Source organism: Polypterus senegalus, chromosome 3 (genome assembly GCF_016835505.1).
Source record: "Polypterus senegalus isolate Bchr_013 chromosome 3, ASM1683550v1, whole genome shotgun sequence".
Taxonomy (NCBI): Eukaryota; Metazoa; Chordata; class Cladistia; order Polypteriformes; family Polypteridae; genus Polypterus; species Polypterus senegalus.
The window spans coordinates 224,613,280-224,630,916 of NC_053156.1; the positions used below are offsets into that span (position 1 = coordinate 224,613,280).

The window sequence follows — 17,637 nt, forward strand, 5'->3', positions numbered from 1 at the left end:
TTTTGCCGTGAAGGTCTTGCAGTGGTCTGATACCGAGACAGTGAGACTCCAGTTATGGGATATTGCAGGTCAATGATAATGATCTCAATATAAATTATTTACAGCAATAGTTTAGAAAGTGCATATATAACTTAGCTAGAATTTTCATTATTAGCAAAAGCATATCAGTAGCACCATTCCCTTTCTTCTCAGTAAATTGCTAATTTATCAGATTGACCTGTTCCTAATGTCTAAAGATTTTTTAATACCTTCCAATCTAGCACTAATATGACCATGGGCACTGTTTAACTCTGTGACTACTTAAACTGAGTAATTATGTTGTTGAACTTATTTATTTATTTGACATCCTCAATAACACATTGAAAAAATTGTAATTTTGACATCTAAGACATACTGCATTATCATATGAAATGTTAATCAAATGTCAAAGCGTGAATGATGCATTTATAACTTGTAAATGAACTGACATTTTGAGATACATAATACAAAAAAAGGACATGCATGTCAGCTTGATTAGCAACTTTAAAACATTTAATCTGTGTAATAGTACTAAAATTAGTCTAATGTCAATATTTAAAAAAGAAAAAATCCAACAACGGGTCAGTAAAAGAAAAATAGAGGTCTTTTTTTTTTCTTCCAGTTATAACTTATTCTGCTACAGACTTTCTGTTATATGTTGAGTCATACCAAAAATTTGTTCTGTATTGCAAAATATGTTTTTAATAAAAAGTAGGCATATCTCATCAACATTTTTTTTTTCATAAGAAATGTAATCTTTCTTATGGTGTAGGGCAGTTTTAAATAACTATAATGAGGCATTTTTTTATCAAAGGAGCACTCCACCAAAAATTTATATTTTTTTATATGCTACCTCATGAAGCTTGTAGTGATGGTCTTGAAAGGTTTTTATTATGTTTTCATGCAGAAAAACGTTTCTGATATAAGAGAAGTCAATGATGATCAATATTGAACCTCTGTTAATGATGTGAAAAATGTTCATGGGGGGAATCGCATTAATTGTGCTGCATAATCCATGTGTCTGTTATCCAGTGATATGCTCAAAATGTGCAAATATTTTTAAATGAATACATCTGAAAAAAAAGACACCTATCATAAACAGGTAATATGTTCCTTTTTAATAGTGTGCTTTTGAGTTGAAGATCCACCTCTTAACCATGAGAATGTCTCTTTTTCTCAGTGGAAAGTTAAGTTCTCTTACCTCTAATTTATTTATACATCTCAAACAGACCTGTTCAGAAACTCTTCAGTGCATTTATTTTTCTACAAGATGATGAGTCACTACATCAGTATTACACTATAGGAAAGCAGGCAGATCACTTTAATAATTTTTTCTAAAATTTGATATCATGTTTTCCTAAGTTTATTGAAAGTTTAAAGTATGTTGCATACTGCAAGTTGCTATCTTTATTTCTCAATTGAAACAATTTCTACATTTACTTTTTCTGTATACTTTTAATCAATTTCTTATTGAATCTTCTTCAAGGGCAGGAACGATTTACATCTATGACACGAATATACTACAAAGAAGCTGCTGGCTGCCTTCTTCTCTTTGATGTGATGAACATGACAACATTCAAAAATTGTCTATTCTGGAAGCAAGATCTGGACAGCAAATTAATGAGTGCGGATGGTCGGCCCATTCCATGTGTGCTTCTGGCCAGCAAGGTATAACAAGAACGTTTGTGACTTTGCAAGTTATCCCTCTATTGAAAAATTTCTGGGCTTTGCATCCTAGTAGAAGGCTGAGATTTTCTGTGGTTTTATACTGAACTAACTCCTCATTACATGCAAAAAAGTGAGTCATTGATCAGATATTTTGTACATTTATCAGAGTAGGAGGAATAGCTCATAATAATTTCAAATTATATAATTTAAATAATGTTCTGTGGTCCGTTTTGGCTATATTGACTTTTCTCTGGGCACCACAAATAAGTTGGATGCAGTTATAATAACATACTTGCAGTTAATTGGAGATTAATATGGACAAGGAATATTTTATTTCAGTATCTTCTTTATGAGGTATGTTGAAAGGGAATATTCTACTCCTAACATCTACTTGCCTTATTCTACTCCCTCAATGTAGGCAGATAGAAGAATAGTTAGAAACTTGAGATGTACTTAAAGAAGGATTTTGCTATAAAGAAACCAACTTCATTTTGACTTCTTACCCCGTTCTTACACCCATTCACATAACCTGCTTACATGCTTTGATTTACAATATTTTGATGACCTACAAAACAAAATGTGTCCTTGAAGTCATTTGAATAATAAATTATACATCAGTCATTTCCAACAATAATCAACCTTTGCATCAATAATTTTTTTGTAATATTTAAAAATCTATTTAATGATATTTTTTCATCAAGGAGCCTTTCTTTTCCAAAAAGATGAAACCTTTAGGGTGATTTTAAAGCTTTGAATGCTAGTATATATGGCTATTTTCTTTGAACAATCTTACAAACAAAATTGAATCAGAGATAGAGCTTTAAACCATCGTAACAAAACAGGCTAATAAACTTTTAAAGTTTTTGTTCCTCCTTTTCATTAGTAGGATTATTTACAAAGAAAAGCTGTTATCTTCACTTGGTTGTAAGAGTAAAGAAGTAGTCTACTATAAAGAAGGATTCCTAGTGAAATTAATTTTTTTTTTCTAGTTAGATTAACCATGTGTAAGCAACACAGTGGCAAAGGTAGTATTTTACTACTCAGCTTTATTTGCATATACAAAGAGTTTTATATCAGGCTGTTGTGTCCATATTTTTTGTGGGCTTTCACCAAGGATTCAGCCTATTGTTAGAAATTACTGTAAATGAGGGATATGCAGTAGCACATACTGAAAGTTCAAAATCAAATCATTGTGCCTGTAAACTGCATAAAAGATAAGAAGAGGCCGCCACTCTGTGCAGTTCAGCATCGACCCATTTGCACTGTAATGTGTTTTTTTGGCCCCACCACCGAAAATGTGACTTCTTTTATTATTTTTTTTATGAGCCCACAATGCTGCTTAAAGAGGGTTCAGACAAGGAACATCGGCACTCCCATACTGCCTTGTTATCAGGAAATGAGCCCGCAGGTAAAGGTGAATGTCAATCACACTTTATTAACATGAACACATTAGTGTGAAAGACTTGAGGCTTTAATTGCTGCCAAAGGTGCATCAACAAAGTATTGAGCAAAGGCTGTGAATATTTATGTACATGTGATTTCTCAGTTTTTTTTATTTTTAATAAATTTGCAAAAACCTCAAGTAAACATTTTTCACGTTGTCATTATGGGGTGTTGTGTGTAGAATTCTGAGGAAAAAAATGAATTTAATCCATTTTGGAATAAGGCTGTAACATAACACAATGTGGAAAAAGTGATGCGCTGTGAATACTTTCCGGATGCACTGTATATTCTCAGGTAAAGTGGCTTCACAATATTCCCCCAGCTAAGCTGTGACTGTAGAGTTGTGGCTGCACCATGATAATTAGATGAGTGGATTATCTACATATAACTTAAGGAAAAAGATTCTTTCTCAACCATTTGCAAAATATCTGTCCATATGAGTTTGTTTTATTTTTTTACAGTTGACAAAATGGTGTAACGTTTCAGTATTCACAGATCAATTATGATTTATTCAATGTAGAATTTTTGGTGCATAAATACCTTGGTAAAATGCATTGGTCCTATTTCCCCTCAAAAAATAAAATTTAAGAAAAGAACAAAAATACTAATGATTTTAAATTTTTCTTAGTTTTTACTAGTAGTATACATTTAATGTAGTTCTAGCACAGTACTGTTCCAAATGGTATTACACCAAAGACACCTATTACATTGTGAAGATACAGTGCAGCCCTAAAGGTGTTCTGCAAATAGACAGTAGTCCTGTATTTACAAGTCAAGAATGTACCAAAAAAATTGTAGCCCATAAATGTGGATGCTTCAAGGCCTCTTTCACAAGTATGATATCAACCTGAGTAGGCACTTTGTTGACTTAAATTGAATAAGGCATGTCTAATGTAAAAGACTGAACAAACTAAGATGCAATGTTAGTGTTTTTTTATTTTAGTTCTTTATATAAAATTGTAATTGAAATCCTGTTCCCAGTATTGTTTCAGACTATCTGAAGGGGTCTTGTTTGGAAGCCCTGGTGTACTCTGTAATATCTCTGTAACTGATAAATGGGAGAAAAAATTGAGTTCTTTTTTTGTTTTGGCAAAGTCTCTGACATAAATATAACAAAATATATTTCTCTGTAACATGTTCTGTTTGGTAGAGAGTTGTTCAGAAGATGCAAAAGAATTATTAAAACCGAAGCCTCTGAAGGGTTCAATGTCATCTATGTGCTATAAATAGAGCACTAGATATTTTAATGAGGAAATGTAAAATATGCTTTTTTTTTATAATAGTGCAACTTATAGCAAGAGTTGTGGTTTTTAAGTATCAGCTTTACTGATGCTAGGCTTTTGGAGCATTCTGGCTTATTGCATTCTTACTAATTTTGAAGTAATTTGTTTGTGTGGTTTCACAGGGAAGATAAAATTTGCAAAGGAGTTGCTAGCTCTATTTGTTTATGGTAAGCTAAACTGGGATAGCTTTGGTGTCTGATTCATTCCAAACATTTGCTGCCCAGTAATAAAAACCTTTCTCTTTCCTTTATATCATCTATGGTAATTGCTTACTTCAGTCTCTCAAAAGAGATTCTTTTTAGTTGTTGTTCTCAAATCTGCCACAGAAATGTCTAAAATATTTGAGCAGTTTACCAATTGGTCAACTCTTTTATTACAGTGTGATCTTTCTCCATGGGAGATGACACATGAAAGTATTGATCAGTTCAGCAAAGGGAATGGATTTGTCTGCTGGGTTGATACATCGGCCAAAGAGAACAAGAACATTAATGAAGCAGTGAGGTGAGGTCATAATTGTAAAGCTTGTTTCCTCCAACACTATTCACAAATGAAATACCAAAGAATGTTAACATTGGATAATTGTATTTTGTAATGGTTCTTTAATTATCTTTTAATAAAACCAAGATGTAGAAACTTCTTAAACATTTTATCAAATGTAAAACGTCATAGTGTCCCTTACTTTTTCAACATTAAAATTAAGTTGTATATTTATTGACTGTCTCTCAGTGGCAGAGGGTCCAATGGTAATATTAAACATTTCTTATCAAAGTCAAGGATTGTATTTAAAATTGTGCTCATCATTTGACTGTTAAACTTTGAGCCCAACACCTCCTTAGTTTGCATTTTTACAGGGGACAGACGCACTGCATATAGTAATCAGATTTGTTCTGGATCACAAGGGATATTTCCAAGTTGCACAGTCTCCTTGGATGAAGGTAGAGAATCAAGAAGACATGCTTGCCAACACTCTGGGACCTTTTGCTAAGCCACTTCACCTGCTTATGTTGTCCTCAGGAAATTGTGTGGCACTAGCGTTTCTCTTTGTTAGCCCCAGTGGAAGTTATATTCACTCCCCCCATTGTGGTCTTCATTGGACACTGAACTGCTTTATTGATGTTTGACTCTGCAATAATTAGTTACGTCCATCTAACTTTTTTTTTTTTTTTTATATAAATAGTATTTTGGTCAGTAAAATGATGAACCGGCCTTCGCCTGATGGTGTACACCAAGGAGGTCATATACAGCTGGACAGTGTGCCAAAGGGACATCAACAAAGTTTCTGCTGTTAGAGGACTGAGGTGTGGAGCAGAGGGAGACTAAAAGAAGTTTGTTTTAGTAAACAGACTAAATATCAAATACTATAAAAATAGCCTGCTAACAAAGGCATCTTTCCTCCTGTTGTTTTTTAAAACATATATAGAAGTTTCCCACTGAACAGTATTTTTCCCCCTTGGATTGATAAATAGAATGTTAACTTGATGATCACCCACAATGAAACCAGAGAACATGAAAATTTGTGCAATAAACAATGCTGCCCTTTGACGATTTGTTTTCTTCACTATATCATGTTAAACTAGTTCTGCAAGGGTTGTAAACTGCTAGAAGCAGATTTATAATGAAGTGCCCATGGAGGATGAATTCTGCTGAATCTAAGAGGTCCATTAATTTTTGCAATATAAATCCTCAAAAATTACTGAGTGAAAACTTCTTAGGGTGTATTGGATGTCTTGAAAAAGCTACAACCACCAGTGAAAGGTAGAAGATAGACCCTCCTTGTGGTGCTGTGCCTTGGACAAGGTACAATATCAGTTTATGTAGAATGGGGGTCCTCGTTTCTTGCACACCTTCACAGGACAAAGAAGAGGAACAATCTAACTGGCCTTGAAGAAAAGGGGAAAATCAAGTGAAGCCATAAAATCCCAATTATATCATAGATTCCTGCACTTGCAGCCTTTGGAAATGGCTACTCAGTAATTCAGAGGAACAACATGATTGGACCCTACTTGTTTGAAAGACCTTGCCTTTTTTGTATTTTTATTTTAAGAAAATTTTTAATTATGATTTTTTTTTTATTTGTTGTGGAGTAATTTTGTAAAGTGAGGTAATAACAGGATTTAATGAATCACAACAGAAGCTACTTGTTACACGAAGGGGGGCAGCACTCTTGCACTTGGTCTGCTTGTTTTTTTTCTTTTTGGCCATTCTTTAGATTTGATTGAAGAATTTTAAAGGCTTTACCCAGATTGACAAATGCGGTAAATAAAGATGTTTATGACAATATATATGTTACGGCCAAAACCTGATGTTCGGCCAGTTCCCAAATTGGCTGGCCATTTCGCATTTTGGCCGAGAGGTGTGGCCAAAGTCCAAATTACTATAAATGACCAGTGTATATGTGCTGATGTAAGACTGTCCGCTCAAGGTGCGAAGATGCTTAAAACTTTCAGATGCAGATTCAGAAGTGAGTTTTCCATTCTGCACGAGAAACTGCTGAAGGCAGGTCTTGTTCAGAAAGTGGACGCCACTTGAGACGGCCTTCCCCTCGCCCAAACACTAACCTTAAGGTCAATAAAATAGGTCCCTGATGTTAAATCACTATTTTAGGGCTAAAATGATAACAGAAATGTGAAACCTACTTATATACCTAATCTTTATTATTGTAAAACAACCAAGTGGCATCCGCTTTCTAAAAAAGAGCCGTCAAGGCTACACTCGATGCAATTGCACTACTAAGTGCGCAACAAATCGCTGCTCATGCCTTTTTTCTTCTGACTTTGGCCGATCGCCACATGCTATTTCACAAACTGGCTGGTCAAATCCCGAAATCAAGGGAAAAATCGTACATTGGCTGGTCAATTTACAGCAACATTGGCCATTTCCGATTTGGCCGGACACTTCCCGAAATCAAGGGAAAAATTGTACATTGGCTGGTCAATTTACAGCAACACTGGCCATTTCCCGATTTGGCTGGACACTTTCCGCTCTGGCCGATTTCAGGTTTTGGCTGTAACCTATATAAGTCCATTGTTAAATTCAAGGCATCACTTTCATCTTGTTTTTGATATCAATGTTTCGCATTCAATTAGTGTTTTAAAATTAATTATGATGATTGTGAACATGAAATAATCTTAGAAAAATCAATTTTATTAAGTTTTATTATAAAGTTTTATTAATTTTTAATTCAGTTTCATCATGTCAACATTGACATTAGGCAGTGTCTCCTTAAGATCATGAACCCAAAATAATGAGGAATATGCGTCCCTGAGATGCTAAATAAATATAATGAAAAAAATATTTTTCTCCCTTTAAAATAGGGTCAAAAAATAATGTATAATTTAACTGCTTGGTGAAAAATTGTTTCAAACAATTTGACCCTTTGCCCTATAACAGTCTTAACTTCCAGAATATTTTGTTTAACATATTTTTTAGGATGAAAATTTAAATACTTTTTTACTTTGAAATACTATTTCCTTCACTTTTGCAGTTAGAGTTGTTCCTCTATGAGGACTGATTGTATTTGTAAAGGCAATTAATATTGGATAATTTGTGCTAAAACAGCATGTTTCAACGTATGACAGCTTTGTAGTAACACATGGAGTGATCTGGGAAGGCAGTTTTAGCTTAGCCCTACTGTGTGTGCCTAGTTACCTCAGTATCTGTATTACCATGACTGCCCCCCAACCACATGTGGGCAGATACTGCTATTTAAACAGGAAGCCAGGCACCAGTTGATCATGGTTGTGCGCATCTCAAGGGAAGAGTGACTTAGACCAAAGTTAACTATGTATTGGAATGGCATTTATTGCTATGCATGCATGTGTGAGTGCCCAAGACTTCTGGGATTATCATACATAAGTGTCACGGGTGTATTGAGTGTAGTCCACAGTACACAAATCTTACAAAAAACAGCAGACTTATGGTTTGAAACACCCTGTTGATTATAGGGGTCCGTAGAATGCCTACAATTAAATAAGAGTTTCAAAGACTGTGTAGTTATGAAACACAAAATCTGGAGCTCTAGAGTGTAGAATGATTTCCGGACCTAATAAGTCTTCATTCTTACCAAGCTTCACATACAGTAAAATAAAATTATGCTGAAAATCATAAGTCTATGAACAGATCCTGCTTACTGTCAAAAATGCAAGTCAGGTAGTGGTATAATGGTGAGGATATTTTTGTCTAATACTTTGGATCTCTTGATAAGGAAAGAGAAACACTTGAATGTAATCTATGGTTATCCATCATATGCATTCCTTTATGGCAGGGCTGTGCCCAGTCTACAAATGGGCTTCCTCAAAAGGGTCATATTCTATTTCACAGTGCCAAAAAAAGGCATCAATAGTGACAGCAGATTCAGTTAAATGCAGTAGCCTTGTAAGTGACTTTGATTTAGCCAGACATCTGTGGTATTTCAATTGAATAAGCAGTTTAGAGCAGGTGTGGGTTGTTGTCCTTCTATTGCACTTCTAACAAATTGTTCAGTTCATATTCTAAGTCTGTTCTGAGAGCATATGAAAGACAAATGCATTATACAGACATAACTAATAAACTGTCATCTAATGCAGAACAAAATCTTGTCAGAGTTTGTCATTGTTGACCAGTAGAGGGCAGTGTTTGCTGTAAAATTTACTGATTTCACCTGCAGTGTTAACTGCTTTTGGATCATCCATGGTTTTCAGACTTTAATAATAGTACAAAATTAATTTTCAGATGTTGAAAAATACAGAAATGTTTAGTTTATTGTATTTAAAATCTATTGTATCATTCAGTCTTTTGAAATATTTTGTCATCACAAATTATTCAATATCTTTATCCATTAAACTGATAATGTAATTAGGGGTCATGGACATCCATTCTGCTGTTTAATGAAAACAATGTCTGAAATTTTGAAGAAAAATCAAAAGAACATTAAGTTCAATGATGGGCTATGCAAGATGATACAGTTTTTGTTAATCTCTGCCAATTTACAGTATATACTGTGTACAATTTCTGCATGGGAATTTTGTAGCCCACCTGTCACTTTTTTCTTATGTCAGAAAAACATTAAAAAAGCATTAAAAACAATAAAGAATGTTGTTTTCCTTGTAGTAATGCCAATGCTTATCCTATATCTTGGGTATTGGAATGTTGGTAGAACTGTACCTTGGATTAGTTCAAGTTCAAATGTTTTATCATACTTTATGTATATAATACAGTTAAATTCTTACTTGCACTCCCCCCAAACTAGTGACAGTAGTACAGTACCAGCAACAGACAATGAATGCAACATTATTCATTAAGTTCAGCACTGAATATTATGTACAACACGGACATGTTCTGAGGGTCGTTGCGGCCTTGCAACCTGTGGGCAAAAACTGTCTCTGAGTCTGGCAGTGTGAGTGTTAATGGTCTGGAAATGAGGGAGGGAGAAAAGTGGTTTGAACAAGACTGATATCCTTAATAATAGTGTTTTAACTTTTGGGGGCTTTATGTGTTCTATATAGTATATATCGAACTGAAGGGAACTGTGTCCCAAAAATATGCTGAGCAAGTACCATGCAGTTTACATCCAAAGTGAACAGATTCTACTGAGAACACAGAAATTGCTAAGAAAAGATTGAGACATCCAAGCTTTCTTCAGATGGTAAGCCTATGTAACAGTATTTTTTCACTTTCCATGTGCTGAATGAGCTGTGAGAAGTTTTTGTAACTGAAATACTGTGAGGTACAATGAACTCATACTAATCTAATGCATTTCTTCTGTCTTTTTCACTTGCTGTCTCTTAGTTTCCACTCTATTTATTGGCAAAGATTTGCAGCTGTGGTTGTACGTTTATTTGATGGTTGGTTTATATGCTACTTTAAAACCAAATTAAAAAAAAATGTTAACAAGCAAACATTCTGAAGGTGTGATATGATTATTGGCATTGATCTCTCCTTTGTAATAATGTAATAAATGAGGCCACCTTTTAATCCGTGTTTTTTTTCCTCAAAAAGAGAAGCTATCTCTCTATTATATTAAAAAAGTTTTCCATCGTGTCTGCATTATTGCAGCCTTGACTACTTCCTCCACACCACTCGCCCAATCATTATTCCTACTGCACACATCCTCTCTCTGTAACACCCCGTAATTCTGTCAGTGGAGTGCTAAGTAGCCTTTCAACGCAGTCACTTATAATGGCAATGCAGAAAAGCAAATTATCTATTCAGGAATGTCGAATTTTAGATTGAGACAGCAAAAGAGTGGCAAGCGCTGATAATAAACGGCGAAAAAAGAAAATTAAGAAAAAGCTGCATATAATAAAATCAAGAATAAGCAAAAAAGTGAAATATATATTGAACAATATGCAAACAGAAATGAAAAATAGTAACATTCATGGAATGTAAATTAGAGGATAAAGTAATTCATCATATTGTTTTTATTTTTTTTTAAAATTTATTTATTTTTTTTTATACTTGTACTTTGACTTTTTACTATATTTTATTATTCATTAGTATTTAAAATAGATAGTTGTAGTGAAATACTCAAGTAACTGATTTTCTGTCTATAATAATTAAGGACCAAACTGTCTTCCTCCCATGTCCCACATACTCATACTACATACCATCCCTTTAAATATAATCGCTAACGGAGGAGCAACCCAACACCCTTCAAGTAGCTTGGCCACAACCCCTAGGGGTTGGCAAGCGAAGCAAACCGGGGGCTGAGCCCCCTAGTACATTAAACAAATGTTTTGCCTGGATAGTTTTTTGTTATCCATTTCAAAGAAAAGTATTCAGCTCAGCTATACTTATGCATGGTTTGATGGTGTGCTTGGCTAGCATAAAAACCGCAAGATGACATAGAGGAAGGTAGTTCTGGTGAAAAGTTCATTACAACACAGAGAATCATACTGTCCATGAGAGAATCCATGAACCTAACATACAAAACTATGGGATGTACAACCCCCCATTTCATAAAAGTTGGGACGCTGTGTGAAATGTAGATGAAAACAGAATGCAATGCTTTGTAAATTTCATAAACCCATGTTTTATTCACAATAGAACATAGAAAATATATCAAATGTTTAACCATTTTAAGAAAAGAATAATCATTTTGAATATGATGGCAGCAACACATCTTAAATAAGTTAGAACAGGGCTATGTTTACAACTGTGTAGCATCCCCTGTCTTTTTAACAACAGTATGTAAACATCTGGGAACTGAGGGGACCAGTTGCTGGACTTTCGAGAGAGGAATGTTGTCCCATTCTTGTCTGATCTATGATTCTAGCTGCTCAACAGTACTGGGTCTCCTTTGTCATATTTTTCATATGGGTGAAATGTTTTTAATTGGTGAAAAATCTGGACTGCCGGCAGGCCAGTCCAGCACCTGTATTCTTGTACTACAAAGCCGTGCCGTTCTAATAGATGCATTATGTGGTTTAGAATTGTTTTGCTGAAATGTGCAAGGCTTTCCCTGAAAATTACATCGTATGGATGGGAGCATTGATGGCACCTTTCCAGATGTGCAAGTTGCCAATTCCATAGGTACTAATGCGCCCCCATACCATCAGAGATGCATGGTTTTGAACTGAGCACTGATAACAAGCCAGATGGTCCCTCTACTCTTTAGTCCTAAGGACGTGGTGTCTGTTTTCCAAAAAGAATTTCAAATTTCAATTCATCTGACCACAGAACAGCGTTCCACTTTGCCCCAGTCCATTTGAAATGAGCTCTGGTCCAGAAAAGAAGGTAGCATTTCTGAATCATATTCACATATGGCGGCTTCTTTGCATGATAGAGCTTTAACCTGCATTTGTGGATGACACGGCAAACTGTGTTTACAAACAACGATTTCTGGAAGTTTTCTTGAGTGCATGACAAAATCATGTCTGTTTTTAATTCAGTCCGCCTGAAGGCCCAAAGATCACAGGCATCCAATATTGATTTTCAGCCTTGTCCTTTGCGCACTGAGATTTCACCAAATTCTCTGAATCTTTTGATGATATTATGTACTGTAGATGATGAGATTTTAAAAGTCTTTGCAATTTTATGTTGAGGAACATTATTTTGAAATTGTTTGTCAATTTGTAGATGCAGTTTTTTACAGATTGGTGAACCTCTGCCCATCTTTACTTCTGAGAGACTCTGCCTCTCTAAGATGCTCTTTTTATACCCCCAATCATGTTACTGATCTGTTGCTAACGAACCTAATTAGTTGCAAAATGTTCCTCCAGCTGTTTCCTTTTTGTGCTACTTACTTTTCCAGCCTTTTGTTGCCCCTACTTCTCAAATTCAAAATAATGTAATATTTTTCATGAAGTAGTAAAGTGTCTGAATTTAAACATTTGATATGTTTTCTGTGTTCTATTGTGAATAAAATAAGGTTTTATGAAATTTGCAATCATTGCATTCTGTTTTTATTTACATTTTACACAGTGTCCCAACTTTTTTGGAATTGAGGTTGTAGTAGAATCACCATTTGGATACTTGGAGAAAATGAAAAATATACATGGACATTAATTCAGTTCAGAATAATATATGGGTTCTTGTAGCTATAATGAAACATACAGTTTTCAATAATCATTTATTTTGTAAGCCTTTTTCTAGTACATCTTAACGAGGCTGTAGCTTCAGGTACAATAGTGAAACAAATCTTAGAATTTCCACCAGTCTATCACTGGGGTTTTCAAGCACACACCCATATTTGTTTTTACAGTACCAGCTCAATTTAACTAGTTAATGTAACTTACACATGTTTTGGATCTGGGAACAAATCAGGTTATGGAGAGAATATGCTAACAAAGAGACTTGGTCAAAATTTAAACCCAGTGTTGTGGAGCTTTGATGCAGCTGAACAAACCATTGCCTCCCCACTCTGCTTTTCTAGTATTGATAATTCAGAGAATTATAATACTCATTGAAACAAATACAATTGTCCCACCATTCCTATTCCTTTTCCTCTGACTATTCCACAGTTGTCCTCCAAACTGTGACAGGCTTTTTAAATAGCTAACAGCATGTCTTGATGTTTGCTTCCATTGTTTTTTTATGATTGGACATATTTTGAGTCAGTGAGAGGACAGACTGCTTAACCTGCTTTGAGAGTTTCTCCTGAGTTCCATAATACTTTGGGTGAGATCATAAAAGAGGAATATGTGTCTTAACTATATTTAAAAAAGCATGATAAGCAGATGTGAGAGCTATACAATTATGCTTCCCCCCAAGGCTGTTCAGACACTTAAAGTCTAATAAATTACTTACTATATAGTATATTCCTTTTTTAGCCAGCTCTCTATGAAGCTACCATTTCTTACGTATCCACCTTAAATTACACTCATTTCCATTAGACTGGTTCTAAATATCTGGTGTACAGTGCATCTGGAAAGTATTCACAGCGCATCACGTTTTCCACATTTTGTTATGTTACAGCCTTATTCCAAAATGGATTAAATTCATTTTTTTCCTCAGAATTCTACACACAACACCCCATAATGACAACGTGAAAAACGTTTACTTGAGGTTTTTGCAAATTTATTAAAAATAAAATAATTGAGCAAGCACATGTACATAAGTATTCCTTTGCTCAATACTTTGTTGATGCACCTTTGGCAGCAATTACAGCCTCAAGTCTTTTTGAATATGATGCCACAAGCTTGGCACACCTATCCATGGCCAGTTTCGCCCATTCCTCTTTGCAGCACCTCTGAAGCTTCATCAGGTTGGATGGGAAGCGTCGGTGCACAGCCATTTTAAGATCTCTCCAGAGAATTTCAATCAAATTCAAGTCTGGACTCTGTCTGGGCCACTCTAAGACATTCACAGAGTTGTCCTGAAGTCACTCCTTTGATATCTTGGCTGTGTGCTTAGAGTCGTTGTCCTGCTGAAAGATGAACCGTCGCCTCAGTCTGAGGTCAAGAGTGCTCTGGAGCAGGTTTTCATCCAGGAAGTCTCTGTACATTGCTGCAGTCATCTTTCCCTTTATCCTGACTAGTATCCCAGTTCCTGCTGCTGAAAAACATCCCCATAGCATGATGCTGCCACCACCATGCTTCACTGTATGGATGGTATTGGCCTGGTGATGAGCGGTGCCCGGTTTCCTCCAAATGTGACGCCTGCCGTTCACACCAAAGAGTTCAATCTTTGTCTCAGCAGACCAGAAAATTTTGTTTATGGTCTGAGAGTCCTTCAGGTGCCTTTTGGCAAACTCCAGGCAGGCTGCCATGTGCCTTTTACTAAGGAGTGGCTTCCATCTGGCCACTCTACCATACAGGCCTGATTGGTGGATTGCTGCAGAGATGGTTGTCCTTCTAGAAGGTTCTCCTCTCTCCACAGAGGACCTCTGGAGCTCTGACAGAGTGACCATTGGGTCATGGTCACCTCCCTGACTAAGGCCCTTCTTCCCCGGTCGCTCAGTTTAGATGGCCGGCCAGCTCTAGGAAGAGTCCTGGTGGTTTCGAACTTCTACCACTTATGGATGATGGAGGGCACTGTGCCCATTGGGACCTTCAAAGCAGCAGACATGTTTCTGTAACCTTCCCCAGATTTGTGCCTCGAGACAGTCCTGTCTCGGAGGTCTACAGACAATTCCTTTGACTTCATGCTTGGTTTGTGCTCTGACATGAACTGTCAACTGTGGGACCTTTATATAGAGTGGTGTGTGCCTTTCCAAATCATGTCCATTCAGCTGAATTTACCACAGGTGGACTCCAATTAAGCTGCAGAAACATCTCAAGGATGATCAGGGGAAACAGGATGGACCCAAGCTCAATTTGGAGCTTCATGGCAAAGGCTGTCAATACTTATGTGCATGTACTTTCTCAATTTGTTTATTTTTAATAAATTTGCAAAAATCTCAAGTAAACTTTTTTTTACGTTGTCATTATGAGGTGGTGTGTGTAGAATTCTGAGGAAAAAAATGAATTTAATCCATTTTGGAATAAGGCTGTAACGTAACAAAATGTGGAAAAAGTGATGCGCTGTGAATACTTTCCGGATGCACTGTAGTTATGCACCTTGCACTTTTCCCACAGCATTAGGTACAAGCCAGGGTCCATCCTTGGACCAGCTGCCACGTGAGACTTTTCCTTACAAAGACACTCATTCAAAGCAGTCCATTTTAGAATTGCCACATTTGTAAAAAAATAAAAAAAAAAACCTCCTGGACACAAGCTGGATAATTATACTCCACACACTACTGCCACAGGACCAGGATTCAATCCCATTCTCCTGGAGTTTTTTTGTCTTTATTATTGTACAATTGTGCAATTTAAGTAAGGTGCTATATGTTTCAGCATCAAATAAGCCACACTTTTCTTCAGTATTTAATTTACTTAAGTAACAAATGGGGTTCTCTTTGCAAAATGAATAAGAGGTGTTAGAAATGACACATTAATTATGTTGCTCTGTTTTTAACAGTCAAATAATGTAATTTGTGTATGTGAAAAAAAGTAAACTGCAATCAGATTTGGAAGCATTTTTAACAGTAATTCATCATCACGTTTAGACAGTTTTGGTTGAATCAATACAAGTTTCTTTAAATAGAGCCTGCTGGCTAATCCAATTTCTTCCATCCTCCTCTGCTTCGTGGAGGTTTCTTTTTAGTGGAATATGCTTTGAATTGTACTGCTGTTACGAATGGAAAATGTTTCAAACTGTGTGTCACAAATCATGATCGATCTTGGTGGAGGCTGCATAATGTGAAAGCTTTTGAGAAAGTTAATAAGTACAGCTGGAGCCGGTGTTGATGTTTCTGCATTTTAAACGTCCCTAAATATTTTAAAACAGATTATGTTATTAAATATCTGTCATCAATTTTAATAATTCTGAACACAATGAACTTATATATAAAACGTCATGGGTTGTTTACTCTGCAGATCACCAGAGGGCATGTGCTGATTGAAACAGTTCCACTTCAAGGTGTGAACAAAGAAATAATAATAGTGCTATTGGTACACATGGCAACGCAGAGGCAGTGACAGGAAGAGTGAACAAGGGCAGAATCAAGAGGGTACAATTCTGGAAGTCCTCTCCTTGAATCATAATAAGAATTATTAATTATGATTTTATAGCTCAAATTCTTAAACCCCTTTGTTGGCTACTAGTTATGTTTGTAGGGAATTTCACAATCCTCCTCTTGCCTTTTAAAGATGTAAATGTTTTGAACTAACCCTTACCTTGAAGTATTTGTTAAAACCGATAATGTAGATTAGACATGATTATCACAAAATAGAGGCTTTGTTAATATAGGATAGATATAACTACTATAGTGGAAAGGACCGTTAACTACAGGAACCCCAGACTCTGGAATATGTGAAAAGCCTCAAATTGTAATGTAAACTGAATAAACCTTAGGTCTGCTTTGTATGCTATATTCCAGTTAGATTGCCAATGCATCTTTTCATATTGTAGCAATGTTTTTTCTATATATATATGTTGTGGCAGGGATGCCCCTGTGATAGAAGGACCAGGGGAGATGGCATATTCAGGGCAATACCTCCCCCAGAACAAGAGAGGGCAACTCCCTCTGGCTCACTGACGGGCCATGGGTTTGGAGCTTAGAAGCTCAACCCTGCTGGGGCCCATGGCCACCGCCAGGGGGAGCCTGGACAGTTTCAGAGCCCTTGGTTGTAGCACTTCCACCACACCCAGAAGTGCTTCCGGAAGAGGATCTGGGAACACCTGGAGCACTTCTGGGTGCCCTTTAAAAGGGGCTAGCCACCACCTCTCGGAGTGTTAGAGTTGGGAGGAAGTGGACTAAGTTTGCTAGGAAAGGAGAAGAAGCAGAAGAAGGAAAGGCTTCTGGGCTGGACTACATATTTGTATATGGTACCTTTTGTGCTTTCCCTTGTGTGCTGTGCTATATAGTGAGTGGGGAGTGAAGAAAAAGTGCTGCCCCTCTTAAATAAACCATGTGCTGTGTGGCAAACTCGTGTCCTGCCTGTCTGTCTCGAGTTAGTTCGGTAGTACGCACCCTTGGGCTTCCACAATGTGCAGCTACTATATTACCAGCTCTCCTAATCTGTGTCTTTTTCGTGTCCTTTAGCGGTGTTTGATGACACTATAAATTTCAACACGTGGCCTCACTTGCTTTTGGAGCAGGACTTCATAGTAGTGAAACCACACCATTGTATGATTTACATCTGTGGATAAAACTCTATACAGTGGAAATACATAGTGAGAAAGTAGAAAGTCAGTTGGCTTAGGTTGGAATTTGAATTTTCCCAAAGCTTGTGGGCGTCTAGAAGTGTAGTTTCTTTGGAAT

General features: G+C 36.3%; 1 protein-coding gene across 1 annotated transcript; it reads left to right on the plus strand.

The window, feature by feature from the left end:
* LOC120525914 (ras-related protein Rab-7L1-like) lies at window positions 1–5,954 on the plus strand. The gene is made up of 4 exons (XM_039748601.1): window positions 1–68; window positions 1,505–1,686; window positions 4,792–4,913; window positions 5,590–5,954. The coding sequence occupies exons 2-4, from the start codon at window positions 1,525–1,527 to the stop codon at window positions 5,699–5,701; spliced, it is 396 nt and encodes a 131-aa protein (XP_039604535.1). The 5' UTR covers window positions 1–68; window positions 1,505–1,524; the 3' UTR covers window positions 5,702–5,954.
* Window positions 5,955–17,637: the final 11,683 nt, after the last annotated feature.

Excerpts from the sequence above, each read along its gene's own strand:
- LOC120525914 (XM_039748601.1), top strand. The coding sequence starts at position 1,525 with ATGACACGAATATACTACAAAGAAGCTGCTGGCTGCCTTCTTCTCTTT. Across the intron at positions 1,687-4,791 it reads GTGTGCTTCTGGCCAGCAAG|TGTGATCTTTCTCCATGGGA; the intron begins GTATAACAAGAA and ends CTTTTATTACAG. Across the intron at positions 4,914-5,589 it reads AACATTAATGAAGCAGTGAG|TATTTTGGTCAGTAAAATGA; the intron begins GTGAGGTCATAA and ends TTATATAAATAG.